Below are 27067 nucleotides of genomic sequence, written 5' to 3' on the forward strand. Positions count from 1 at the left end.
TGGCTGACCGCTGACCGACCCATACTTAGGATTTTTGCTGCGAGTTCGACATTCGTGCGTTGAGGTGTTGGGAGTAACGTTAGGCTCCCTTACATTCACAACCAGATTGTGAATTGTTGAAGGTTTAGTTCGCCATTATATCGGTGAGTTGAAACTTACGTTGAGGAAAATAAGTGGATATGTATCGTGAAAGTAATTGAATTTTGTGTTGTTTATGCTTAGGATTGTTTCGAGGACGTTAGTGATTAAGGAGCTTCCCTAACTTTGAGGTAAGGGATTTTCTACCGGACTCAATTGTGATTGTGAACTGTATGTGTGTTGAATGTATACTGTGGTTTGACTGAAAATATATATGAATGCATATGAATTGAAGTAGACTTAACGTCGAATGTATATCGTGATTGTCATGGAATATATATATAAGTGTGTGTATGTGGACAGGACGAAGATTGTAGATTGTGTTTGTATGAGACACAGATGTGAACTTGTGATTTTCGTTTAGATTGGTGTACGTTACGCTAAAGTATGACTGTGTGCTGGTGAACTGAGGGTGTGTTGACTGTATAGTTTGATTGACTGACGTATTAGTATATTATTGACAGACATATGACTAAAGCTAAAATAAGTTGACTGTTAGGACGTTGAGAGAAAGAACCTTGTGTTTTGAAGTAACTGAAAGATGGATTGAATGGAATGAGGGGAAAATTGTTAGCTTGTATTGGGATGTGTACCTTGTAGGTGTCCCACGGGATCACCAATTTATTATACAGCTTCGGGAGCATTAGACTGATATGTGTTTCTGCAGAACACTAGACTGATATGTACGTCCCTCGGGGCGTTAGACTGAGATGTGTATCCTACAGGATCACAAGACTGCGACTGTACAGGGTGTCCCAATAGAACGTTAACAATTTGTTTTCCCCTGACGGGACCAGTAGAGGGTCTCATACTAAGTATTTAAATACTCACCCTTCTTATGTTTAATTTTCAGGCAAAGGTAATAAAGGTGGCAAACCGGCGAGGGGCAGGAAGGAAGCATGATGCCATAGGAAATATGTTGTTTGCTTCCGCTTATGGGTTCTTGTGAGGTTTAAGATGAATTGAAATTTTGCTTACGAACGTTTATTGTAAATAGTATTGTTTTATGTTTTCTTGAATGTTTGAAATTCAGGCCTGACTTAAAGATTTTTTTAAATTAGTTTATGTTTCATTTTATATTAATCAAAGTCTTTTATTTGTTAAAAATTAACGACCTCGACTTACTTAGAAAAGTTGGGTCGTTACAATATATGTCAGAGTTGTGCATTGCAATGGAAGTGCCAACACGAGGTGATACATGTGTGTCTTTCTGGGATGATAAATGCCACTCCCCGACTAGGACTAGCATAGTCTTAGGGAGAAAAGCATGCTAGGAATTGGAGTTGTGTCCTCAATTTCTTCAAGGACTTGAGCATTTCTTCTTACACTAGAATGTCTCCTGTTTAGAGAGTTTATAGGATTTCTCAAGGCCATTTTTGCATACTTAACAGCTCTTGACAACGGTAGAGAGTCTAAATCTACACTTTCAGGGGGTTCCAACTCCACCACTTGATGAGCCAAAGATAGAGAAGAATCATTAATGATCCAGTAAGCAACATGAAACCTTGTAATTTTGGGGTTAACGGTAGTCCCTCCCATTACTAGCTCAACACTTAAATGGAGTCTCCTCTTAAAATATAAAATAATACAGACACAAATAGTGAATGAAATCTTGTGACGTAACAAACACAAATTTTATGTATACTGCAATTTGACTAAATATTGAACAAGAAAGCCCAAGGGAATACACAAAAATCCAACGATTTTAGGGGTCAATTTGAAAAATGGCAAAACTACTTTTTCTTTTCAATTTTAGCAAACAACATTTTTGCACGTGCATGGTATTTTATAAAATACCAAAATATTCACCTTCTCCAACTATAACTATTTTGTTTTTACATTGTAATTAATTTATGTTATGTATTTATCAACTTTTAATTAATTTTTACTTGAAATAGATACATCAACTCATATCATAACTTTTCTCTTAAAATCTCGGGACTCAACTAATTGATTCAACATTTTAATAACATTATTCAATCTTACTAATTTCAAAATTACCTAATTGAATTTCAAAATTTCAAAATTATTATTTTTTAGAATTTGAGAATCTCAACGATAGATTTTATATTAAAATAACCTTATCTCAAAATAATTTTAATGACTTGAATATCAAGATAATTAAATTATTATTTTAAAATTGAAAGAAAAGCACAAAAAGCGCACACGCCCACTCACGTACACACGCACGCGCGCGTATACGCACACACACCCACACGCACACGCACAAACGCGCACACGTGGACACTCACACCCACGCACACGTAGACACACACACCCACACACACGTGGACACGCGCATACGCACACACGTACGCACTCGCGCACACGCACGCACACACGCACATATGCACAAAGATGTATAAATGAATTAAAATTAAAAAATAACTACAATAATTGTGTTTAGAAAGACTTTTAAACCATGTTCATTTGACTTAATAACGTTAATTATTTTTTACCTGAAAAAGATACATCAACCCATATCATAACTTTCTTAATATCTCGGGACTCAACTAATTGATTCAAGATTTTAATTTTATTCAATCTTACTAATTTCAAAATAACCTAATTAAATATCAATTTCAAAATAACAAAATTATTATTTTTCGAAATTTGAGAATCTCAACGATAGATTTTGTATCAAAATAACTTTAATTGAATTTCAAAATTAAAAAATATCAACTTGTACACTATCTTTATCTCAAAATACATTAATGGCTTGAATATCAAGATAATTGAATTATTATTTTAAAATTGGGAGAAATTTTACATTAACAAATATAAACTTGTTCGCACACAAGCACATACGCACACAAGCACAACGCACGCACACGCACGCACATACACCCATCCACACACGCACACGCACGCGCACATATGCACACACGCACAAAGATGTGTAAATTAATTAAAGTTAAAAAACAAATACATTAATTATGTTTAGAAAGAGTTTTAAACCATGTTCATTTGACTTAATAACATTGATTAAATTATAATTTCTATCAATATTGGCTTAAAAGTGTCATTCGTTTAATTATTTCAATATAATGCGGTCTTATCCAATTTTACCAACAAAAAACAAATCGAATATGGATCAGTAGATCTACACTCTTTGTCATAAAAGACATAACAACATTTTTAGGGGTCATTTTAAAAAATGTCAAAACTACTTTTTCCTTTGAATTTTAGCAACTAGCATTTTTTGCACGTGCATGGTATTTTATAAAATACCAAAATATCAACATTCTTCAACTGTAATTATTTCGTTTCTACATTGTAATTAATTTATGTTATGCATTTATCAGCTTTTAATTATCTTTTACTTGAAATAGATACATCAACTCATATCCTAATATTTTTCTTAATATCTCGAGACTCAACTAATTAATTCAAGATATTAATAACTTTATTCAATCATACTAATTTCAAAATAACCTAATTGAATTTGAATTTCAAAATAACAAAATTGAATTTCAAAATAACAAAATTATTATTTTTCGGAATTTGAGAGTCTCAACGATAGATTTTGTATTAAAATAACCTTAATTGAATTTCAAAATTAAAAAATATCAACCTGTTCACTATCTTTATCTCAAAATAACATTAATGCCTTGAATATCTAGATAATTAAATTATTATTTTAAAATTGGAAGAAACTCAACATTAAAAAATATTAACTTGTTTGCACACAAGCATAGAAGCACTGCGCACACACGTACACATGCACACTTACACACACGCGCGCACACGCACACCTACACACAGACACCCACAAACGCACGAACGCACGCACACACACATGCACACGCTCACGTATGCACACACACACACCTATCCACACGCGCACAAGCACACACACATGCACAAACGCACACACGCGTACACACAAACGCACACACGTAAACACATACGCACACGCGCACAAACACGCACGTGCGAGCACACCCACACACACGCAAGCACACACACGCACGCACAAACACATACAAACATGCACACACCCACACACACATGCACACGGACACTCGCACGAACGCACGCACACATACACATACGCACACCTACCTAAACGCGCACACGTACACACGCACATATGCATAAAGATGTATAAATGAGTTAAAATTAAAAAACAACTACATTAATTGTGTTTAGAAGGACTTTTAAACCATGTTCATTTGACTTAATAACATTAATTAAACTATAATTTCTATCAATATTGGCTTAAAAGTGTCATTCGTGTAATTATTTCAATATAATGCGATTTTATCCAATTATATTAGCAACAAACAGGTCGAATATGAACCAGTAGATATACACTCTGTCATAAGAGATATAGCAACATTTTTATGGGTCATTTTGAAAAATGACAAAACTATTTTTTTTTTAATTTTAGCAAATAACATTTTTTGCACGTGCATAATATTTTATAAAATACCAAAATATCCACAGTCTCCAACTAAAATTATTTTTTTTCTATGTTGTAATTAATTTATATTATGCATTTATCAGCTTTTAATTATTTTTTACCTGAAAAAGATACATAAACTCATATCATACTTTTTTCTTAATATCTCGGGACTCAACTAATGGATTCAAGACTTTAACTTTATTTAATCTTACTAATTTCAAAATAACCTAATTGAATTTGAATTTCAAAATAGCAAAATTATTATTTTTCAGAATTTGATAATCTCAGCAATAGATTTTGTATCAAAATAACTTTAATTGAATTTCAAAATTAAAAAATATCAACTTATTCACTATCTTTATCTCACAATAATATTAATGGCTTGAATATCAAGATAATTAAATTATTGTTTTAAAATTGGGAGAAACTCAACATTAAAAAATATCAACTTATTCACACACAATCACACGCGCATACACATACATACACTTGCACGCGCGTGCACTCATACACGCACACACACACACGTGCACACACGCACACACACACGAACGTAGGCACACACACACAAACGCACACATGCACACGCACACCAAACCGCACGCACACAAATGCACACGCACTCACCTACTCACGTACACATGTATGTGCGCATACACACACCCAAGCACACGTGGACATGCGCACACGTGAGCGCACACACACACACGAGCGCACACACACGCACACTGATGGTTCAATTTCATCGATAGTTCCTATTTTTGCTGACAGTTTATTTTTTGCCATCGATAGAGGATCTTCCGACAGACCTACGTGACAGTGTGTGTTGACAGCTTAATTTCGTTGGCAAATGAAAAGTCGATTAGTTTTTGAAGATTTACTGACGATATTTGTCATCGACAAAGGGTAAATTTCTTGTAGTGCATGTACATCAAACATATCAAATTTGTTAAGTGTACCAATGAAGTATAACAAGTTTATTAGTGGTGTATCAAGTGTATCAAACTTATAAGTGAAGTCTTTAAGTGTATCAAACTAATCAAGTGTATCAAGGCCTCAGGGTATCAAGTGTATCAAGAAGAATCAAGTGTAACGAGAAGTATTATGTGTATGAAGATGTTTCAGGTGTGTATCAAAAAGTATCGAGTGTATCAATGAGTACCGAGTGCATGAATTGTATCTATCAAATGTATCAAGTGTATCAGTAAGAAGTATCAAGTGTATCAAGGGGTATTAGGTGTATCAGACGTGTATAAGGTGTATCAAATGTACATCAATAACAAGGGCATTTGTGACATTTTACCTCTTGATGTGTGAGTTGGTCTTTGTTTTTGTCATTTTCTCAAATAATAAAGTATGTGTTCTATGGACTTAATTATTATAACTTATTTTGCCATTTTCGCAAGTGTCCCTTAATTGTAATACATGTATATGTGACATAATCTAATCAAACTAACTCATATAATGGACTTAATGTATCAAGAGGTATTAGGTGTATCAGACGTGTATAAGGTGTATCAAATGTACATCAATAACGAGGGCATTTGTGACATTTTACCTCTTGATGTGTGAGCTGGTCTTTGTTTTTGTCACTTTCTCAAATAATAAAGTATGTGTTCTATGGACTTAATTATTATAACTTATTTTGCCATTTTCGCAAGTGTCCCTTAATTGTAATACATGTATATGTGACATAATCTAATCAAACTAACTCATAAATGGACTTAATCGATCTCATGGACCACGAATTCTTCAATTACTTGCAAATTTGGTGAGTTCCTTCAAACGGTGGGTGGAGAGCTTAATTTTGAGAGAGAGGAAAAGTCGTGAAGAGTATTTGCGAGAGAGGGGGGAACGTCGCCAGAGAGCATTTGCGAGAGAGCTAAAGACAACGACGATGTGGGATGAAGTAAGGTTTTTTTCGGTTGTTGTTCACAAGTGGGATGAAAGCTTCGAATTATTTGTTTTAAATCAAAAAGCGTATGATTGAAGGAAAACATTGATTTTTTATTAGGGTAATTTTTAATGACACATAATTTATGTCATTAATTAACAATGCGAAAATTTTGTCAAGAAAACTCAATTTGTGTCACGAAATGATAACTTTCGCCTTGTTCCAATAACCTTATTTTGCCTTGCTCCTCTATCTCTTGCAATGTACACATAAAGCTTTGGCAATTTTACCAAAGTGGGAAGCAGCTAAGGGGACGAAGGTATATTCGGAGAGAGATTGTTAAACAATTGTAAAAAGTAAGCCCAAGAAGAGAGGTCCAATAAAATTCAGCCACCTCTCACATAGTAATTGAAATAGTCTAGCAACTTCAACCATTTCCCTCACAGAGAAGAAGAAGACCATAGCCACTCGAGGCTTTTGCACAGACAAACACCAAGAAGATGGTGTTCGGTTCCGTATCTGTGCTAAGCGCGTCGTTGTTGACGCCAGGCATCACACCTTGGAAAGGCTCTCTTCCATTATATATAGCCAAAGAACTTCCGAATTATTGAAAATAAATATTTTCAACAGTTTTATATTCTCCTTTAATTTATATTCACTTTTGTTAGAAGCTATTTCTTCTTCATTTTTCTCACGAAAATCACATAATTTATTTACTGTTCTTGTAAATGTGTAATGATTATTTTATCATTTCATGTGAACAATATGATTTTGTTACCATTTACTCTCTTTGCTTTTTACTATTGAAATCTCCCTAACTATAAACTAATTGCACAATTTTGCTCCTAATATACGATCATGTAGCAACCTATAAGCCAAGAGTAAAAACAAGAATCAATTGAAGAGGGAATATATTGATATATATCACCCTGGAAGATGAAATACACATGGAAGAGGGAATAAGTTGATACAAAAACTAATCACCATTCATCATATATGAACAAAATATGTAATGAAATGCTTGGAATGAAACATGATGAAATAATTTTCATTAGAATAAAATAAAGGGTAAGAAAATGTATCCATACCTTCGGATGGTATTCAGAAACAATCACCATAGGCAAATTCTGAGTAACGACACCAAAAAACTGAACTACTTTAGGATGACGGATCTTTTCCAATAATGTCAACTCATATTTGAATGCATTTATGTAGGAAATTCAATAAAATAATTAAGAAACCTTGCAATATGTGAGAGATATACGAACTTCAAACAAATTTTACAAGTTTCAGCAAAAATTTTCAAACAACTTTTAAAGTTTAAGCAAAAAGTAACCGTAGGTAGGAAGGGGAGAAAAAGTGGGGTCTCGAATTAATTCTGAAAAATTAGTAGGCTTTCAAAATTTAGGTTCTAGAAGTAGAATTATTGCAGAAAAATAAATAATTGCATCATTCAAATTGAATCAAACATATCAGGATGTTATATTCTCCACAACGTATAATGGAGTATAAACATAAAGTTTCTATATACAAAGCTATGTATCTCTACCCTTGACTTCTCTTTCTCTCTTTCTACCTTTTTTATCCTTTCTTTCTCCCATTCACTCAATACACTTGCAAGAACCTTCATTTTTTTTGTATTTAAATTTTCTTGGCACCATCCTTTTTTAATTATCAAGGGTTTGTTATTGTCACATCTCTACCTTGTCAATTTTCGTTTTTCACTCAGCTTTCTTTCTTCTTTTGTCTTCACTACTTTCTTCGCTCCTTCTTCTCAAGCTCTAACTTTTGCTATTATCAACCAGTCTCAAATGACCATTGGAAAACCTATAGCCCACTGAGAGGCAGCCAATATAGTAATGCCTCTAATGATAAACTCCAATGAAATCAAAAGTTCTTCTTTAAGATTTGGAAAAATATATTAGATAAAGCATAATTAGTTGAAAAAGAACCTCAAAATTTTGTGTTAAACGACTACAATTTCATCGTATAATATGCCATATTGACATCATATTTTTCCTACAAAAACATATTAACTAAAATAAGCTCATAAACACAAAAATGCACTAAGTGTTGGTTAACATACACTACCTTGAAATATGACAAAGACTTTATTTCTCCTAACCAGACAGCATAGTCAGGAGGTAGTTTGGGAGCAAACATAATTGACTTAATTTCCACTAGCAATATCCTATAAAAATTTCAAATTCTTGAAATATGGAAACCAATGGAAGTTTTAGGGGAATGAAGTATAACCTCTAAATACAGAAGGATGACATAAAGGGGAATGAAGACTCAAAAGAAGGACGACGTTTTCGTAGAGAAGGACGACAATTTTGAGGGACAACGAATGAGTAACCATGAAGGATTTGGAAACGAATAGAGGTTTAGCGAAAGTGGAATGTGACAGAAGGACGGTGAACGTGTTTACTCGTTTTCGAACAGAGAATGTGTTTACGCATTTCGAACGGTGAACAGACGGACGCAAATCAACGAAGGTGAAGGGAACGCAAAGTAGACGAACGGTGACGGACGATGAACGCAAATGAATGAAGGTGAATGCTGATGAACGCGAAGGGAAGTCTTTTTCGGCAATGAACGCAGATGAATGCATAGATGAACGCGAAGGAAGGTTAGGTGAAAGACGCTTTGATTTCGGGTGGAGAAAGGACAAAGTCGCGGCGAATTAGGTTTAATTAAGAAAAGGGGAAGTGATCTAATTGAAACGCTGTGTTTTGTAAAAGAATATTAAAACAATAATTTTTTAGAATTTCTTGACGTTTTTAAAACGTCAAAAACAAATTAAAATTTCTTGAAGTTTGTAAAAACATCAATGATCTTTAGAATTATCTTGACGTTTAAAAACGTCAAGAATTTTTTATAAATTTCTTGATGTTTGTAAAAATGTCAAGAACTTTTTAGAATTATCTCGACATTTTAAAAACGTTAAGAATTTTTTATAAATTTCTTGACGTTTTTAAAACATCGAGGAAAACTATATACTATTGACGTTTAAAAAACGTCAAGAAAAAATACATCTTACTTGATGTTTAATTGCACAAAAAACGTCAAGAAAGTTGAAATTAGCCTTTCATAAAAATTCTTGACGTTTTTTTATTTGAAATCACATCTTTCTTGACGTTTTTTCTCAAAAACGTCAAGAAAGGAAAACTACAACCATCAAGAGAGCCTGTTTTTGTAGTAGTGATTTTGGGGACAAGACTGAGTGTGGAGTTGGGATTATAATTGCACAAAATGGAATTCACTCATTTCCTACTTTAGGGTAAGTAGATGAATGTTAGCTTAAATGGTGTCTCCAAAACATGAACAAAGGGCCCGTACCCTCTCGATGACATGAGAGGGGTTTTGTTTATTAGTAGGACCATAAACAAGTTGTTCATTAGAGGAGCACTGGTTTTTAAGGATTAGAGGTAACATAGGGTAAAGCGGTAAATTGATCCAACTGGTGATACAAACACTTGTGGAGGACTAACTTACTATTATTGGTCTATATCCGTGGACATAGAAATATATTTTTAGTGAGAAGAGTTCAGTTGTGAGTCTTTAGTGGAGTGTACACACAGCTAACGAATATTGATTAATGTGGTTAATGAGTTTAGCCAATTAATCTTAGATCGTTGTAGCTTCTGATCTGTAGGTCCATTAGGTCCTTTTCCTAGCTCGTAAAGGGTAATGAGATTTATTTGTATTGGTTGTAATTTAAAATGTTTGAATTTAACTTGGGAATTAGTATAATGTATAGTGATACATTATAATATAAAGTTTATCAAACTTTACTATATAAATTTAACTTTGGGATGATTCAAAATTAATTTATGAGAGATAAAATATTTAAATGAGTTCAAATATTAATTTAATGTGAATTGGATTCATATTAAAATTATTGAGAGAAACTTATATTTGAATATGATTCAAATTTAATTTAAGTTAAATATAAGATAAATAATTTAGTGTTATTAGTTAATTGGAGAATTAATTAATAGTTTAGTTTAATATTATTTAATTAAATTCGATTTCATTAATTATTAACTAATTGATTAATGTTTAATTAATCAATAGATTTGAAATATATATTAATTTAATTCTTTGTAAATTAATATGGTTCTCTTCTACTTCATTTTCTATTCCTAGAAGGAAAGAGAGTTATAATATCTAGAACAAAACAATTTTCTTAAAAAAATGAATTAATAAAAAAAGAAAAAATAAGGCTAACGCTATTGCTCTTTGCAAAAAGAAAAGAGTTTCTCTCAAATATATCTAAACTTTTTCCCATCCCAATTGGTTCCACAAACCAATCTCATCACAGAGGTACTCTTTGCAATTTAAGCTCTCTTTGCAATGGACAGTCTTCAAAGTTTTTTTTAACGATGTTTCCAATGCTTTCCTTTCTCTCTCATGTTTAATAAAACCAATTTCTCTTAAAACTTGTAGGGAGGCTACATCGTATCGAATTTCATACAACTGACGTGTTCATCGAGTTACAACAAGTGCCGCACAATAGTCTGTTCCGTGTTTGAAAAGTTGTGATTGTGACACGCTGCACATGAGGTTAGAACGAGACATGGCAAGGCAAGCCCTACGCGCGCCTGCCAACTTCTGCACAATATTTTGTACGCAAGCTAATGTCTTTCGACTGTTTTTGTGGTTTTGGAAATTTTAAGCAAAGTTTTGATATTTTTATGATCAATGGGATTTAAATGGAATTATTTCCCATTATTTTCATTATTTTAGATCTGAAGGAGATCGAACAAGTTTATAAGCCAAGGGTCCAAGCTACTCTCTATAAGTGACAAAAATGAGTTTAAAGTTGATTTCTAAACATGAATTTACTATCAAATGTTTCAAGCATGCTTTGATGTTTGAATATTTGAGGATACTGACTTATAAAGTATTTCCAAAGCATGCATTTAGAAACATTTTGGTAAACATGTTTTTATTGATGAATTTACTAATGAAAATTACAAGCAATCATGATTGTGCTAAGTTTTCAAAATGTTTAAGCTTGAAAATAATATTAGCATGTTTTAGTCTATACCTAAAATATTCTAAGATATATAGCAACCCTTCGGGAGAGATTTTCTTGTGCATAGAGGTCATTTGATTTGGATATTCAGTAAATACCTAGCTTTCCATCATTGGTATTAGATAAGAGATGAAGACTTTTAAAGATGCTTAGTTTCCCATCTCAAGGGACGAGACCCTGTACGAATGCCTAGTTTTCCATCTCATTGTAGTTATAACGAGATAGGCACAATTGATGCCTAGATTTCATCTCGTAAGTATCGTATCACGGGATAGGGCTTCTATGCCTAGTTTATTGTTTTTCGTCTCGATGATTCTAGGTATAGCAACTGAAAGGGAAAGTTTGAGATAAGTTGTTTGAATTTGATTTCATTTATGTTAAGAGTTAATTGTTAAAAACTTAATATTTCAAAACGATGTTTTATAAAACAATCACTCATTGGGCTATTTAGCTCACTCTTTGGATAAATTTCCCCATATGAATTAAGTTGTTTGGAAAATTAAACCGTGCTTTAGTATTTCAAAGAAAACTTCTCTCCCATGTCCTCCCACCTCATGTCTGCCCCATTTGTGTTGATAACATGAAAAATATTTAGCACCTTTTAATTGACTATGTCTTTGTATCGAAATGTTGGTTCCGTCTTCTCCAAACATTCAATATTTGTTGGGATTTTTTTGCTAAATCAAGGCTTATTCTTCTTTGTTCTCGACCTGCTACCTATGATTTATGATTTTGTTTTGGACATATTATTTTATCATTTTGTTTGGTTTTATATTTGTGGCTTTTGTTTTGTTTTGTTTTTTTTTTTTTTTTTTTTTTGAAAAGGAGACAACCTCTTATTAATATTAAAATAATAATAATAATTAGACAAAAACTCAGAGTACAAGAGAGTTATACAATGAACATGTAACCATGGATCAAGGGGTGCACCTTGGCATCTCAACTAGGTTGACACCCCATAGCACCCTCATCATATCCAACCAAGCTAAAACCCATAACAAAGGAGTAATGTCCAAAGGCAAAACAAACACAAAAAAAGCCTTCTATTTGTGGCTTTTGGTTTTGATCTTGTGTTGTCGCTTTTTGGATGTGATGAGGGCGCTAAGGGGGTGTCAACCTAATTGAGATGTCCAAGTGCGTCTGTTGATCCTCTATCCTATTGCTCTTTGTATAATCCTCATTACATTGAGCTTTGTCTCTTCATTTTTCAATATTAATAATAGTGAGACTTGGTTTGAGCACAACCAACACATTTTCCATGATAACAAAAGGGATTTGTGTGGTGAAAATAGATCTATTAGATCTCTTGGAGCAATAAAAAAGAAATAAGATCTTTATGTGAAAGCCGAACTTTTTTTTATGGAGCAGTGTGAAGAAAGGCCTTTACTTTTGGGCAACATTGGAATTGGGGCATGGTTGTGCACTTATTATCAAAAGTTGTCCCCTAACGATCAAACTGGTTCACTGTTGCGAAATGGTGGGTTAGTTTAGGACATGTCATTATTCTCGAACCTTCAGATAAATCTCCTTATCTTAGGGAATTAAAAGTTGTTCAACATATCTCATCATTCAATCACTTTTCAAGTTTTAGATTCTGAAATTTGTACATATTGGGGTTTTCCTTTTTCTTTATTTTGGATTATTTCAAATCTCCAAAGATCTTTCTTGTAACATTTGCATATTTTAGTTTGTTAAAATCTTCGAAAGTAGAGGAGAAGGCTCCAAAAGCATTATGTCTCTCATTGCCTTGCCCTAACATTATCATCTGTGCAAGATGTGCCAATGAGTAGACCATTTTCTTTTACTTTTTTTTCCATAGCTTTTGAACCACTTTCCCTTTCTCTCATTCTCTTTCATTCTTCTTTTATGTTAATTGGAAGAAGCTTTGAGGCCTCTCTTGAAAATAATGAGGTTTTGAATGGGATAGAAACAGAGTGATGGTGGGATCCATCAAAGGTTTGGGATTTCACACAATGTTTGCATCACTCTTTTAAATGTAATTAGAGGTTGAGGAGTTGATCGCCGATCATAGATAAGGAGGGGCTGGTTAGTGGCTTGGAAAAGAATTCAGACAATATTAATTTTTTCTAAAAAAAAAACCAACCTTCCGACGGTTGGTTAACACTCCTCGACAGTTGAGATAGGGTAAGACTTGTATTCTGGTTTTGTTGATACCTATATTTGTGCTTCATCACTTTATAATTGTACTTTTATTTATCCCCTTTGTATATTTCCATGTGTTTCATGTTTGTCTTTTATGTTTCTTCTATTTATATATTTCTTCATGTTCTTCTCCATTCGGGTTTGCTCTTGCGGAGGTTACACATTCATTGTTGTGCTGGTACTTTAGTTAGTGATGTCTAATAATTTTTGTTTTGCAAATTTTCTTGTTAGTGCTCAAGTTTGATTTCATACTGCCTTTAGCATAGCTTTACGACTGCAGAATTCAATTGCACATTGCCCTTTTTTATTTTGTTATTACTGATGGACTTATTTGTGATACCTTTTTTATTTTGAAGTGTGTAATAAGGTAAGCAATTTTTTAGTCCCCTAAATTTGTTTTGTTGATGAATTGTTTCCTTTTTTTTCTCGGTTTTGTTTTCAGGTTTTCATCATTATTCATTTGGTGGCTAAATATTACTCATGGGTATTTGTTCGATCTTATTTTTTGTTGTGATCAATTGATATACATAATATGCACTATAAATTTGTTAAATTGTTGGATTATTTGCTTTTTTAATAAGGTTGGAGGAACCTCAAGGTACGTTTTGTTAAAGCATATTTTATATTGATAAATTTGAAGTTGTCAAGTCTATAACAATGATAATGTTAATACGAGTAAATTTATAGCAAATTTAGTTGACTTAACTTATTTACATGCTGGTTGCTCGGACTCTTGGAAAAACCTTACGTGCATTTTAACCCACGGTAAGAGGACTTAAGGTTGTTATGACTTACATATCAGTTTTTGAGATTTTCCTTTGTAACTTTTTCATAGACCTTATTGTAGTTTTTTGTTCTTCATTTTTGTTTGTAGGACGTTTCTAGAGAATGCAAGACCATGTTTGAGTGAGAAATTGGTCTCGATGAAATTGAGAGTTCAATGAACAGCACATACAATGCAAGTAAATCTACCTACTCAAACCCATCTTCTATTTCTAAAGCAGAAGGGCTTTCGGTGGCTGCAACAAGTGAGTGACTAAGTTTTTTATCACCCGTATTATTTGTTATCACTAGGAAAAGAAAGCTGAGTAGAAAAAGTAGAATGCCAAATGGAAAAAAAAAAAGATTTAGTAAGCAGCGTTATTATTTTAAAATAGAAAACAAAAATTAACATTATTGTTAAACCGAGCCATTCTAGAGAACATGAAATAGAATTGGATAGCTGCCATGCAACGTTCTATGAATGTTAAGAATGAAAACTATCGGTAGGGTTATAGAATAATCATTCTATCAGCCTCAATTATGATACAGGGTTTATGAAATAGAATTTTCTTATGTATTGTAATAGTAGAAGATTCTTCGTCGGGAAGCAAAGCTTATAGCTTTGAAGAGTATCTAAAGGTTACAAGAAGAGCAACCGAAAGCTTACGATCAACTCCAAACCAATTTTCCAGCACAAAGCCAGAGTGGATCCCAAGTACAATGGAAGGTTGTTAAAATCAAATCTCTTATGTCTTATTTCATAAACTATTTAGTTTTGATCTTAACTACAACAATTTTCATTTTTTCTAGGTGAACATTGTATGTGCTTAGAAATTAAGTGTTTTGAAAATTAGAGGTGAGCAATCACACTTAGAAACTAAGTGTAGAACCATAGAAATGTTAGCCCATCGGTTCTAGCAATGCCTAGTTACCGCAGTTCATAACAAAGAAAGAAAAGAGGCTCGTAAATGCAGACCATAAAAAAGTGAGACAATCAACAATTATAAAAAAAACATATGCAATATGCATTAAAAAAAGCTCATAAAAAAATATAGAGTCAAGTCGGTTAGGTCAAGTAGAACATGTTGAGTTCCCTAGCTATTAGAGCTTTTGGGGAAAACATCGTTTTTGGCCTAACCAAAACTAGACCATCTATTTTTAGTGTTTTAAACATAACGTCAAGTTTGATTGAGGGCTTTGAAAAGAGGAGGAATCCTCCTCGATCCACAGTAGGGCGAAAAACGAGGCTTGTTGTCACTTCGAAGGGAGCAGTCAAACTTAGCATTGACTTTGATTTTTTTTTGAGAAAAGGTAATGATAATATTATACAACAACAAGGTGGACCTCACAGTCTGAGGTCAAGACAAAAGAGCGAACAACACTCACAGAACAAGTAGTTAGACAAAATAACCCATAAGTACCCAAAACAACCCCACATCTCGGGAACAAGAACTAAAACCAAAAGAAACATACTTGTGTTCCAAACATTAAAAGGACAAGAAGAAGAGAGAAAGACAACAAAGTTAATAAAGAGAAGAGAAACCCCACAACCCGGGAAAGCAAACGAAAAGAACATTAAATAAGACCATGAACACCATCCAACCAAGAAGCAGCACGCGCTTTAATACACGACCGAATGAGCTGGAATACAACCATAGGCTCCCGAATAGCACCTCCATGAAGACGATGATTTCGCTCCTGCCAAATGAAATAAATTGTAGCACACCAGAGAAGGGCGCCACAGTTTTCTCCTCACACTCTTCCAATACCCCCCTGATTATAAATCCAAGATAACCCAACCCCCCAATAACCGATTCTATGAGAAGATGACATAAGCAAAAGGATCCTCGACACAAATCTCCCACCCAAAATGACAAGAAAAAAAACAAATGATCATGAGACTCATAGTTCCCTCCACAAAGCAAACACGATAAAGGAATCGACCTATCCCACCGACTTAAGCTATCTCTAGTACCCAACCTATCCCTGATGGCCAACCAAGCACAGAAGGAGTGCTTAGGAATATTTCCCCCACCCCATAGTAAACCCGACCAGCCAACCCTACTACTATGAGGATGAATAGTCTCCCACGCACTAGTGATCGAAAAACTATCATGACTCCCCGACACCCAAACCCACCTATCCTCAACATTCGAACTCGGCCTCACTCCCTGAACCCTATCCCAAATGTCCATCAAATCCAAAGAAACAAGCGGCCATCTCCAATCACCATCCCGACCCATGAAATCCACCAGCCTCGCATCCCACCGACTACCCATCATAGATCACCCTCTTCCAAACTGCTGGATAATCGGCCCACCTTGAATCCATGGAACCAACCATACTCTACACTTCCTTCCATTGCCCACCTCCATCTTAACATGAGCTTTAAGGATATCCCACTTACGCAAGATTTCCTTAAAGCACCAAGATCGACCCACCCCAGCATCGATCTCCCACAGCGACTCCCTTTAAGGATATAAGATTCCACCCAAGCAACTCACAAACTACCAGATTTAACAAGTAGCAACCTTAATATCTTCAACGTGCTAGCTATATTCCAAGAAGATCCATCACGAATATCAAGACCTCCTTCATCAAAAGGAAGACAAACCTCATCCTAGGAAACTTTAGCACCACCTCTTCCCTCCTCCTTACCTCTCCACAGATAAGTCCTCAAGATCTTATCAACGTCTCTGTGGACTTTCATAGGAAGCATGAACACACTAGCCCAATAAACCTGAAGGCTCCTAAGGACTGAGCGAACAAGCTGAAGTCTACCTGCAAAAGATAACACTCTAGCAGACCAAGACCGAATATGACTGGTAATACACTGATAAGGGGATCACAATCAGAGCTCCGCAATCTTCCAGAGAGGAGAGGAAGCCCAAGATAACTAACAGGAGATGACCAATGGAAAAACCCATGTTAGCAGCAAGCCGAGAAGCTTTCGAACTATTAACCCCCACAAGAAAATTGAGCTTTTAGCAAGATTAGCAAACAGTCCTGAAAGCTCACCAAACCTCTTAATAGTCTCTTTTATGAAACTTATAGAATGATTATCAGCAGTACAAAAGATCATCAAGTCATCTATAAAAGTAAGATGAGTTAATCTGACCTTCTCACAAAACTGGTGGAATTGAAAATTCTGAGGTGGGCTGTTCAACATGCGAGAAAGCACCTCCATGACCATCACAAATAAGAACGGGGATAAAGGGTCACCTTGTCTAAGTCCTTTCCTCCCATGGAAAAAACCTTCAACGATCCATTAATCATAATGGAGAACATCGGAGAGTCACACACGCTCGAACCCAACTCACAAATCTTAAAGGCGTACCTATGGCAATCAGCAGGCCAAAGAGGAAATCCCAATTAACAGAATCATAAGCTTTTTGGAGGTCAACCTTCATAGTGGACCGAGGTTTACCTCTGTGCAAATGGTATGCCCTTACAAGCTCCTGAAAGAAGAATATTGTCAATAATACTCCTCCCAGGGATGAAAGCTGGCTGATTTCCATTAACAAAAGAAGGAAGCCACACACGAAGCCTATCTGCCAATATTCTTGAAATGCACTTATAAATAACGCTACAACAAGATATAGGGCTGAAATCCTCCAATCGATTAACACCATCTCTCTTGATTATTTGGTCTCAAAGAAGTGTAAGACGCCAACTGATTCGCCAATAAGTGTAATAGCAGTCGTATTCACCCCTTGAGGGAAGTAATTGGTCTCAAAGAAGTGTAAGACGACATCACAGAAGCCCTCTCCAACCACTGTCCAAGCTCCTTTGAAGAAGCCAACTGAATACCCATCACGGCCTGGAGCCTTTCCACCATCCATGGAGAACAGAACACGTCTCACTTCCTTCCTGCCAATAGGCGACTGGAGGGCCTGGCAACACTCCTCAGTCCATCTAAACTGAACAATCTCCTCAATACAAGTAGAGAGCTCTCTATAGCTAATATTCTGAGAACCCAGACTATCTTTGAAATAATTCACTACCACCTGAGTCACCTGATCATGGTTAGTCAACCAATTTCCATCTGGGTCAATAACTGATCTCAAAGCATTGCTGCTCTGCCTTGATCGAACATATCGATGAAAAAAGGCAGTATTCTGGTCATCTAGCTTCAACCATCTGATTTGCGACTTCTGGCGCATAGCGGCTTCCTCCACTCTAACGCTTTCCAAAAGTTTATCGTGGCTAAGCTCGCGTGATTAGTCGCCTCCTCCGACAGAGAGTTCGTCTCCATCTCTCTTTAAGCTCGGTCCATGGTATCATTGGCAAGACGAACATCCTCACTGATGGTTCGGATATGCCTACCAAAATGTCTGCGAAGAATCGACTTGAGATTTCTTAAGTTCCTTACACTATTCACAATTGGAGAAACTCTAGTATCTTTGGTCCAAGCAGAGGACACAACATCCATAAAGGACGCTTCTTCAACCCAATGGTTAAAGAAACGAAAAGAGACCACTTGTTGGCTTCGCTGATTACTGGGATAGACAAGTATGGAAGAATGATCAGAAATACCCCACGGGAGGACGTTAACCCACATGTTAGGCCATGTACTAAGCCCCTCATCATTCACTAGGATACGATCAAGTCTCCTCATCAAACCCAACCCATGTATCTTACTAGTCCAAGTAAACCAGTTCCCCTGGACCGCGGGTTCAACAAGGTCCGCCTCTCGAATAGCCATGTCAAACTCCTCCATATCCTCCACGTTCGGAGCACCCCCGAAGGCTTCAGAGTGGAGTCTGATGGTGTTAAAATCACCAAAGACCATACCCGGTCCTCTCCAACCAGCAGAGATCTCAATTATTCGCCTCCATAAAACACGTCTCTCGATATTACTATTAGAGGCATACACACACAGAACCTCTACCTTCTCCCAGAGATCAAATCTGTTATTAGACTAGAAATAAACTGGTGGACAACCTCGTTAGTCGTGAACACGAATCTGTTACATTTCCACATAATCCACATCCGACCTACTCCACTATTGCTGTAGTTACTAATGAACCCCTACGAATCACTAAATCTTCTAGATATCGAGACAAAGTTCTCCTCTCGAACTCTAGTATCCAGGATGCAATAGAAACCCACCGTAGACACGGCTAAGAAGTCCTTCACCGCTCTACACTTTACAGGGCTATTAAGGCCCCGCACGTTCCACGTACACCAACTAACCATGAGGTCGTATGGGAGCCGCCTCTCCCATAGGAATTACATCACCTGTAGTACTCAAAACGACCATAGAAGAGTCATCTACTCGTAAGGGAGGAGGGGAGCCATCCACTATAGATAAAGGCCATTTATCTCCTTTATCCACCTCCATGAGGTTGTTAAAGGAGTTAGTGATACTCACTTCCGCCCTTTTCCCTCTGTCCCAAATAGAGATCATTCCCCTATTTTTCCTGTCAACTGGGGTAAATTCCTCCGATTTTACCTCCACCTTTTCAGGCAGTTTATGGGTAATAATTTCTCCTTCTTCCATGTGTTGGAAGGATTCCAACACAACATCTCCATACTCCCCACAATCTGGAACCACCTCTTTAGTAGGAACAACCTCTTTAACAGGAACCTCTTTACTTGCAGCTTCCTTTTTACTATTTTCATTGCCTCTTTAAAGGGTGTTTTGCGAGTGTCCAAAAGATCGACACAAGTTACATTTTTTCCGTTTCCACTCATAAGTGACAGTTACAATAAATTCCTCTCCTCTAAGGTTGACTGTTACTTCGGCAGGCATAATACTGTCCACATTCAATTCCACACATATACGGGATAAGAAAGACGACGCCTCTCTTTAGTAGCAAGATCAACTGAAAGAGGTTTTCCTATTGCACTCGCTACCACAGTCAAACCAACATCCGTCTATAGCTCCAACGGAATCCTCCCTAACTTTATCCAAACAGGAACTGAATCAAAGACAAAGGATTCAGGAACTATACCTGGAGTCCATTTGCGGAGGAGCATAGGTTTGCCTCCAAGGTGCCATGGGCCACGGGATAAGATCCACTCTATCGACTTCAGATGTTTGAATTCAAAGCAGATGAGCCCATTCTCCATCAGAGTAATTGTTGGCATTTCAATTCTACCCCAAATCTTCTCTATAAGACGATAGATGACTAGATACGACAATTTTGCATCAATTAATTGCCTGATGAGGGAGTTCTCCCACACTCTAACTCCTTGACTAATAACTTCTTCAAACGGGTCACCACAAACTTTCTCTCCCACAGTAGTCAGAGGTGTATAGGTCATAGAGAAACCTCTTGTTGAGCCAAATAAGGAAGCCCATGAATTTTTACCTGCACCTCCAGAATTATTAGATTTATGCACCTCATGCCCACGAATCGGAACAGGCGGCCCACCATTTGAATTAGTACCAAACGGTTCTCTAATGGCTGGCCCATCATTCAAAATGCCCATCAACCGGCCCAATCTTTGGGGCACTTGCAATAGCATCCAGCCCAGGTCCATATCCTTCGGTCGCTGCAATTTGCCCAACATGCTGAACACTTGAAGCACCAGCAGGTAAGCACTCCTTCTGTGAGATCCCAGTTTCGTGTGAGATGGGTGGCCATCATTCAACGATGGCCCATCAACCAGAGATCCATGACCAATTCCATTCATAAATGTGTCCACACCATTCGCTTCAGCCCATTTACCGGCTTACTAGGCTTCATCAAGTTTCATTCAAAATAATCGCCACACGCCTTTGGGCCAACAATCTTCATGGGACATCTCCGCTCGGTCCATTTCTTGTATTTTGATTTTTATATGTTTCACGATTCACGTAAAACCGTTCGGGTCCACTCATGTCCGACCGTTTCTTCCTCACATAAATTAAGGTCAGCCTTTGCAGTCGCCGCCCTTCGGTCGTGTCGCCGCCATATCATGTACGCGTTGAAGGCTTGACATCATGCGTTTCTTCACCCTCCCAACGTCACTGGATAATTTCTTCATCGTTTCATGCTTAGCACATCAACCCAACATCTGTGATGATCTTTTCGGCCCAATCTGGGAACACGAATGAACTAAAAAGAGATGAAATTCAACCGGAGGAGATTCATGCGAGATCCCTCCAGCGAGTGAATTAAATCATGGTCTTCAAACCCAGAAGTGGTTGCCAATAAATCGATTCGTACCACACACAATACTTTCAAGATAGTTCAAATCAATTCAGCTTGGAAATAGATTTAAACAATTTCTGGACAGACGTTAATTCTCCCGAATCAAAATGAATATCATTCGTAATGGTTCAATGATCAATGTAATCAATTTCGAAATGGATACCAAATGACATTAGTTTTCACACTCAATCTGCCAAAACCGAATGAATTACCTTCGAATTTGATCCCTTGCTGACCGCAGCACTCACCAGGCATTCGCCTCCTTCACCAGCCGAGTGAGAGAACTTGGAAATCCTAGAGAGACACGTGTGAGGTACACGCGCCCGAGATGAAATTATTTCCTTTTTACTCTAATTGAGTTTGATTGAGGGCTTTGAAAAGAGGAGGAATCCTCTCTGATCCACAATAGGGGAAAACGAGGCTTGTTGTCACTTCGAAGGAAGCAGTTAAACTTAGCATTGAGTTGATTGAGGGCTTTGAAAAGAGGAGGAATCCTCTCTGATCCACAATAGGGGAAAACGAGGCTTGTTGTCACTTCGAAGGAAATAATCAAACTTTGAAACTAAGTGTAGAACCATAGAGAGATTACCCCACCGATTCTAGCAGGGCCAATTACCATATTGCATGCCAAAGAAAGAAAAAAGAGGCTTGTAAATGCAAACCATAAAAATGTGACACAATCAACAACTATAAAAAAAACATATGCAATATGCATTGAAAAAGCTCATAAAAATTAGAGAGTGAAGTCGATTAAGTCAAGTAGAATGTGTTGAGTTCCCTAATTATTAGTGCTTTTGGCGGAAAATTTCACTTTTGGCCTAACCAAAACTAGACCACCTATTCTTAGCGTTCTAAACATAGCATCAAGTTTGATTGAGGGCTTTAAAAAGAGGAGGAATCCTCCCCAAACCACCGAAGGGGGAAAATGAGGGTCGTCACTCTGAAGGCAGCAGTCAAACTTAGCATTGAGTTTGATTGGAGGTTTTGAAAAGATGAGGAATCTGAAAGACCCCCATATTACATATGTACAGCGGAAGAGGGACAAAGAAATTGAAAAAAAAAATATCACGTGCACATGAATAGCATGTGAGGGTTAGTAAAGGGAAGGTTTAGTTACCTTATTGTTAGTATAAATAAAAAGTAATCGTGGCGGGAAAGTTAGGTTTTGTTTGAGAAAGTGAATTTCTATTCTTCCTTGAGAGAGAGGATAACAGAGAGAGGGATATCATATTGTAATTAGGATTTCATTCCTATTCTATCATTAATAATATAGTAGCAATTTCATTCCAAGACTGGTTTCCATCAAATTGATATCAGAGCATTGATCTCGGGCAAGAAGAATGCAAATGGTTCATACTCGGATCAAAGAGATGGAGACGTTTGACCAGGAAATACAAGACATTAAGAAAGAGATTAGTAAGATACTGGTGATCGAAAAGACGTTGGCCAAAATATCCAAAAATATGGAGAGGTAGAATCAGATGATGTTACGAATTATGGAATCGACAACAATGCACAATTCATCGACGAAGAATGTGGACGAAGGCGAAGGGTGACCAAGATGGGAGAACGAAACAAGGAAGGAAGAAAAGAAAATAGATGATGAAAGTAATAATGACTGCAATAAGTTTAAGAAGGTGGAGATGTCGATATTCAATGGAGATGATCCCGATTCTTGGCTGTTTCGCGTAGAGAGGTATTTGCACATTCATAAACTTACTGAATTTGAGAAAATGACTGTATCCACTATTAGTTTTGAGGGACTAGCATTGAACTTTTACCGTTCTGAAGAAGAACGAGAGAACTTTGTAGATTGGGTGAATATGAAGGAAAAATTATTTGTGCGATTTCGATCCGTGAGGGAGGAATCGTTGTATGTAAGGTTCTTGCAAATTCAACAAAAGACAACGATAGAGGAATATCAAAATTTATTCGATAAGTGGGTAGCTCCTTTGTCGGACCTATTAGAGAAGGTGGTAAAAGAGACATTTATGTCAGGATTGAAACTGTGGATCTAGGCGGAGATGGATTTATGTGAGTCGAAGGGATTAGCACAAATGATACTAATCGCGCAAAAGGTAGAGAACAAGGAAGATGTCAGGAAGCAAATCTTTCTGGATATTCTAGAGAAAAGGTGATAAACTCCCACAATAGCACCAAGGCTAATACCATTTGCGAATGCAGAAGAAAGTAAAGGAGGAATGAATTGGCCGATGAGAACTATTACTCTACGAGGAACAACAAAAGAGGAAGTACGGAAAGAGGGACAGACGAAGCGCTTATTTGAGGCTGAATTTCAATCTAGAAAGAAGGGATTGTGCTTTCATTGTAATGAGAAATATTCTCATGACCACAAATGCAAGATGAAAGAGCAAAGGGAATTGCGAATGATTGTTGTGAAGGAAGAAGGCGAGGAGTATGAAATTATTGAAGGAGGAATTGATCAGAAAGAATTGAATCCCCCTGAGATCGTAGAGGAGAGTCAGGTGGTGGTGGAATTATCCATTAATTATGTGGTGGGATTATCCAACCTAGGGAAAATGAAGGTAAAAGAGATGATACAAGGGAAGGTGGCTATAGTACTAATTGATTGTGGAGTCACACGCAATTTCATTTCAGAAAAAAATAGTGAAAGAGTTGCAACTGAGTACAAAAGAAACGTCGAATTATGGAGTCATTTTGGGCTCGGGCACTGTAGTCAAAGGGAAGGTAATTTGTGAAGATGTTGAGTTAATGTTGGGAGACTAGAAGGTAGTGAATGAGTTTTTACCCTTGAAGTTCGGAGGGGTAGTTGCCATACTTGGAATGTAGTGATTGTATTCCTTGGGAACGACTGGAGTGGATTGGAAGAATCTGATGTTAACATTTACATATCAGGGGAAGAAGGTGATAATCCAAGGAGATCCGAGCCTAACCAAGGTCAGGGTCTGTCTTAAGAAGTTTATGAAAACATTGGGGGGAAGAAGATCAAGGCTTTTTAGTATAGTGCAAAGCGTTAGAAAAATAATCATATATAAATAAAATGCTTCACCATATTTATATATAATCATTTCCAAAACAATACATATATGAATATTTCATATCATTTGCAAAAATAATATAAACAATCTCATTATATTGTCATAAGTTCAACTCAACATCCTAGTTCAACTCAACTTCCTAAATTAACTAACTTATCTAAAAACTATCCAAAAACTTCCCAATAACAGTTTGAGAAAGCTCCAAGTCGCGGCGAAAAAGCTCTAAGTCACCGGTTCTCGCAGCCTGAAAAAACTTTGATGATAATTAATATAACATAGCATAATAGAAATCCAACCATCACTATTCAACTCAACATCATAGTAGATTTTGTGTTTGCACATTTATTCATTCACTTCAGCTTGTGTAATTGTTTAGCGATAGATCATAAATAAATTAACTAGAATTTCAATGAACTTATTAGTAAGCCAGAAAATGCTTATAATGCACACATGAGGGGAAAGTAAGTACATTGTATAATTAAACAAACACCACATGTTTTTCTACACACTTATAATTATAATGCACGAAAGAGTAAGACATAATGGAATTGCAAATCTAAGGTGGCCAAGCCTCTAACACTTTGAACTATAACTTTCTTTCAACACAATCAAACAAAAAGCCAATACAAAAAATATGCATAAATCACAACTGGATATCCAACCATTGTTGTTTTAAGTTCTAAAAAAATAAATTTCTTGTTACCTATTTTTGCAACTATAGTTAATATGAAAGTGTAACACAAAAAAATTAAACAATATTGAAAGTGCAAACATGGTTAACAAATTGGTTGTTACCTTTTTTTTAGTCCGAAATAAGTGACTTGGTTAACAAATGTTCTGCATTTTACCTCCTGTAATTTCAAAAGTAGCTAGATTTTTATTAGCATGAACAAAGAGGGAAGTGATTGATTGAATAATAAATTGCAAAAATATAAAAAAATTCCAATAGAATGGAGAAATTTTGGATACAAATACCAGCTTCTGCAATGATGAAATAACAATGTAGTTCAATAAAATTGACGGAAAACAATGTTTCTGGGTTAAGAAACAACCTCTGTGATTGGGGTATCAAGAACCCTCTCAGAACCATATTTCTCCAAAAGCCTTTTGGTTATCTAATTGAAGGGAATAAAAAAGCCAAAAATTGTTAAAATGTACAATTAAATGAATAAGAAATTCAAATATCATGTGAAGTAGAGATCATCTCTTCCACCTACCTAACCTTATAAGTCTCCTGATATTCTCCGACCTGCATCAAAATGTTTGAAATTAATCATAAGTGTAGACAAATCATATAATATACAAACATAAATGGGTTTGTGTTCATTCTCCCTCACCTCTTCTCTCATAATTTTTTTTTTTTTTTGATCAACAGACATTTCTTCATCAAGTGCAGAGTTTAGAGTATCCCTCACGGTCATCTGTGCATATTCGGGACAAATTTTGGTTTAAAATGGTCAGTCTTTTGTTTTCAAACAACATCAAGCAGTAAGATGGACGACCATCTCTCAACCATAATACAACCGTATAAGCCAAGAGAAATAGGAAGGTAGAGAAAGTTAATGGAAAATAGTTACATTACTCACCTACTGTGTGACAGTAGGGAAAATACGGTCCCTTATAAGCCATATCTCCTTCTATCAATCTGTATCTTCTCATATCAATCATCAACTCCATTGGATTTGTAAGGAGAACCCAAAGCACCATGTGATATATGGACTTTCCCCAACTTTATACGTGAAGAGGGAAGAGGAATTAATTTCTAACCTCTTCATGCGTGAGGTTCAAATTTCTAACCCAAAAAACCCAAAGCACCATGAGCAATACGTCGCTTCTATACAAATACAAAAGGTTCAAATCACAAATCAAGATATCTTCATACGTGAATGAGAATTAATTTCTAATCTCTAAATAAAGAAGGATGGAGTTTTTGTATAGAGAAGCGACGATGGATGACATTTTTGAAGGAGCCCGACTTGAAGCACGGTGGATGGCAGACGGAGATTGAGTGTGAACAGATGGAATTAATCTTCGGTGGCGATTTTGAATGGTGATTTCGAACGAGTGTGACGACCAATTTCGAATCACGTCAAGAATGGGTGTGGGATAGGGCTTCCCCAACTTCAAGAACGGTGATTTCAGTTGGAGATTTCAAAAACTCAAGCGCGACGACAATGTGAAGGTGGAGATTTCGAAAATGCTTAGGGGTGAAGAAGAAGAAGATGCGTTTTAATTTCTAGGGCAAAAGGATTAATTCTCACCTAATTATTAACGCGTGTTTCCTTTTTTTTTATTACTTGACGTTTTTTTTAAAACGTCCAAGTCGATAACATTAAATATATTACTTGACGTTTTAAAAAACGTCAAGAAAGTTGAAGATTGGCATATCTCCGCCTTTTCATAGAAATTCTTGACGTTTTTTCTTTGAAATCACCGCTTTCTTGACGTTTTCTTCAAAAAAACGTCAAGTAATTAAAACTACAAACGTCAAGAAAG

General features: G+C 36.1%; 2 protein-coding genes and 2 long non-coding RNA genes across 6 annotated transcripts; 2 read left to right on the top strand and 2 right to left on the bottom strand.

Annotated features, from left to right (window-relative positions):
* The first annotated feature begins 234 nt into the window (after positions 1–234).
* On the top strand, positions 235–1166 carry LOC116405310. The gene is made up of 2 exons (XR_004218500.1): positions 235–269; positions 992–1166. It is a non-coding gene; the product is annotated as an uncharacterized LOC116405310 (long non-coding RNA).
* A 12413-nt stretch (positions 1167–13579) lies between these two features.
* On the top strand, positions 13580–14781 carry LOC116405205. The gene is made up of 3 exons (XR_004218367.1): positions 13580–13629; positions 14090–14131; positions 14522–14781. It is a non-coding gene; the product is annotated as an uncharacterized LOC116405205 (long non-coding RNA).
* A 1913-nt stretch (positions 14782–16694) lies between these two features.
* Positions 16695–18572, bottom strand: LOC116405127. Its single transcript, XM_031888834.1, has 6 exons — positions 18084–18572; positions 17747–17867; positions 17311–17664; positions 17068–17190; positions 16941–17001; positions 16695–16878 (listed from the first exon to the last, which is right to left on the bottom strand). The coding sequence occupies exons 1-6, from the start codon at positions 18570–18572 to the stop codon at positions 16695–16697; spliced, it is 1332 nt and encodes a 443-aa protein (XP_031744694.1).
* A 5870-nt stretch (positions 18573–24442) lies between these two features.
* LOC116405019 (pyruvate dehydrogenase E1 component subunit beta, mitochondrial-like) lies at positions 24443–26771 on the bottom strand. 3 transcript variants are annotated; one of them, XM_031888528.1, is made up of 6 exons: positions 26158–26771; positions 25909–25992; positions 25794–25820; positions 25624–25686; positions 25367–25422; positions 24443–24815 (listed from the first exon to the last, which is right to left on the bottom strand). In XM_031888528.1, exons 2-6 carry the CDS (start codon positions 25990–25992, stop codon positions 24794–24796), a joined length of 252 nt encoding a protein of 83 aa, XP_031744388.1. In that variant the 5' UTR covers positions 26158–26771; the 3' UTR covers positions 24443–24793. The 3 variants fall into 3 exon arrangements, 1 of the variants encoding a protein (XP_031744388.1); XR_004218075.1 differs by having other exon boundaries at positions 24464–24815; positions 25789–25820; XR_004218076.1 differs by lacking the exons at positions 24443–24815; positions 25909–25992; positions 26158–26771 and having other exon boundaries at positions 25008–25422; positions 25547–25900.
* Positions 26772–27067: the final 296 nt, after the last annotated feature.

The sequence above is a fragment of the Cucumis sativus genome, chromosome 7 (genome assembly GCF_000004075.3).
Source record: "Cucumis sativus cultivar 9930 chromosome 7, Cucumber_9930_V3, whole genome shotgun sequence".
Taxonomy (NCBI): domain Eukaryota; kingdom Viridiplantae; phylum Streptophyta; class Magnoliopsida; order Cucurbitales; family Cucurbitaceae; genus Cucumis; species Cucumis sativus.

Bases quoted from the DNA above. Each gene is read 5' to 3' on its own strand.
- LOC116405127 (XM_031888834.1), bottom strand. From the start codon at position 18,572: ATGCGCCAGAAGTCGCAAATCAGATGGTTGAAGCTAGATGACCAGAAT. The intron at 17,002-17,067 runs GTAAGGAGGAGG...CTTTTGATGAAG, and splicing joins GAGGACTTATCTGTGGAGAG to GAGGTCTTGATATTCGTGAT. The intron at 16,879-16,940 runs GTTGCTACTTGT...ATATCCTTAAAG, and splicing joins AGCACGTTGAAGATATTAAG to GGAGTCGCTGTGGGAGATCG.
- LOC116405019 (XM_031888528.1), bottom strand. From the start codon at position 25,992: ATGACCGTGAGGGATACTCTAAACTCTGCACTTGATGAAGAAATGTCT. The intron at 25,821-25,908 runs GTGAGGGAGAAT...ATTTTGATGCAG, and splicing joins AAAAAATTATGAGAGAAGAG to GTCGGAGAATATCAGGAGAC. The intron at 24,816-25,366 runs GTAACAACCAAT...AAGTTTTTTCAG, and splicing joins TATTTCGGACTAAAAAAAAG to GCTGCGAGAACCGGTGACTT.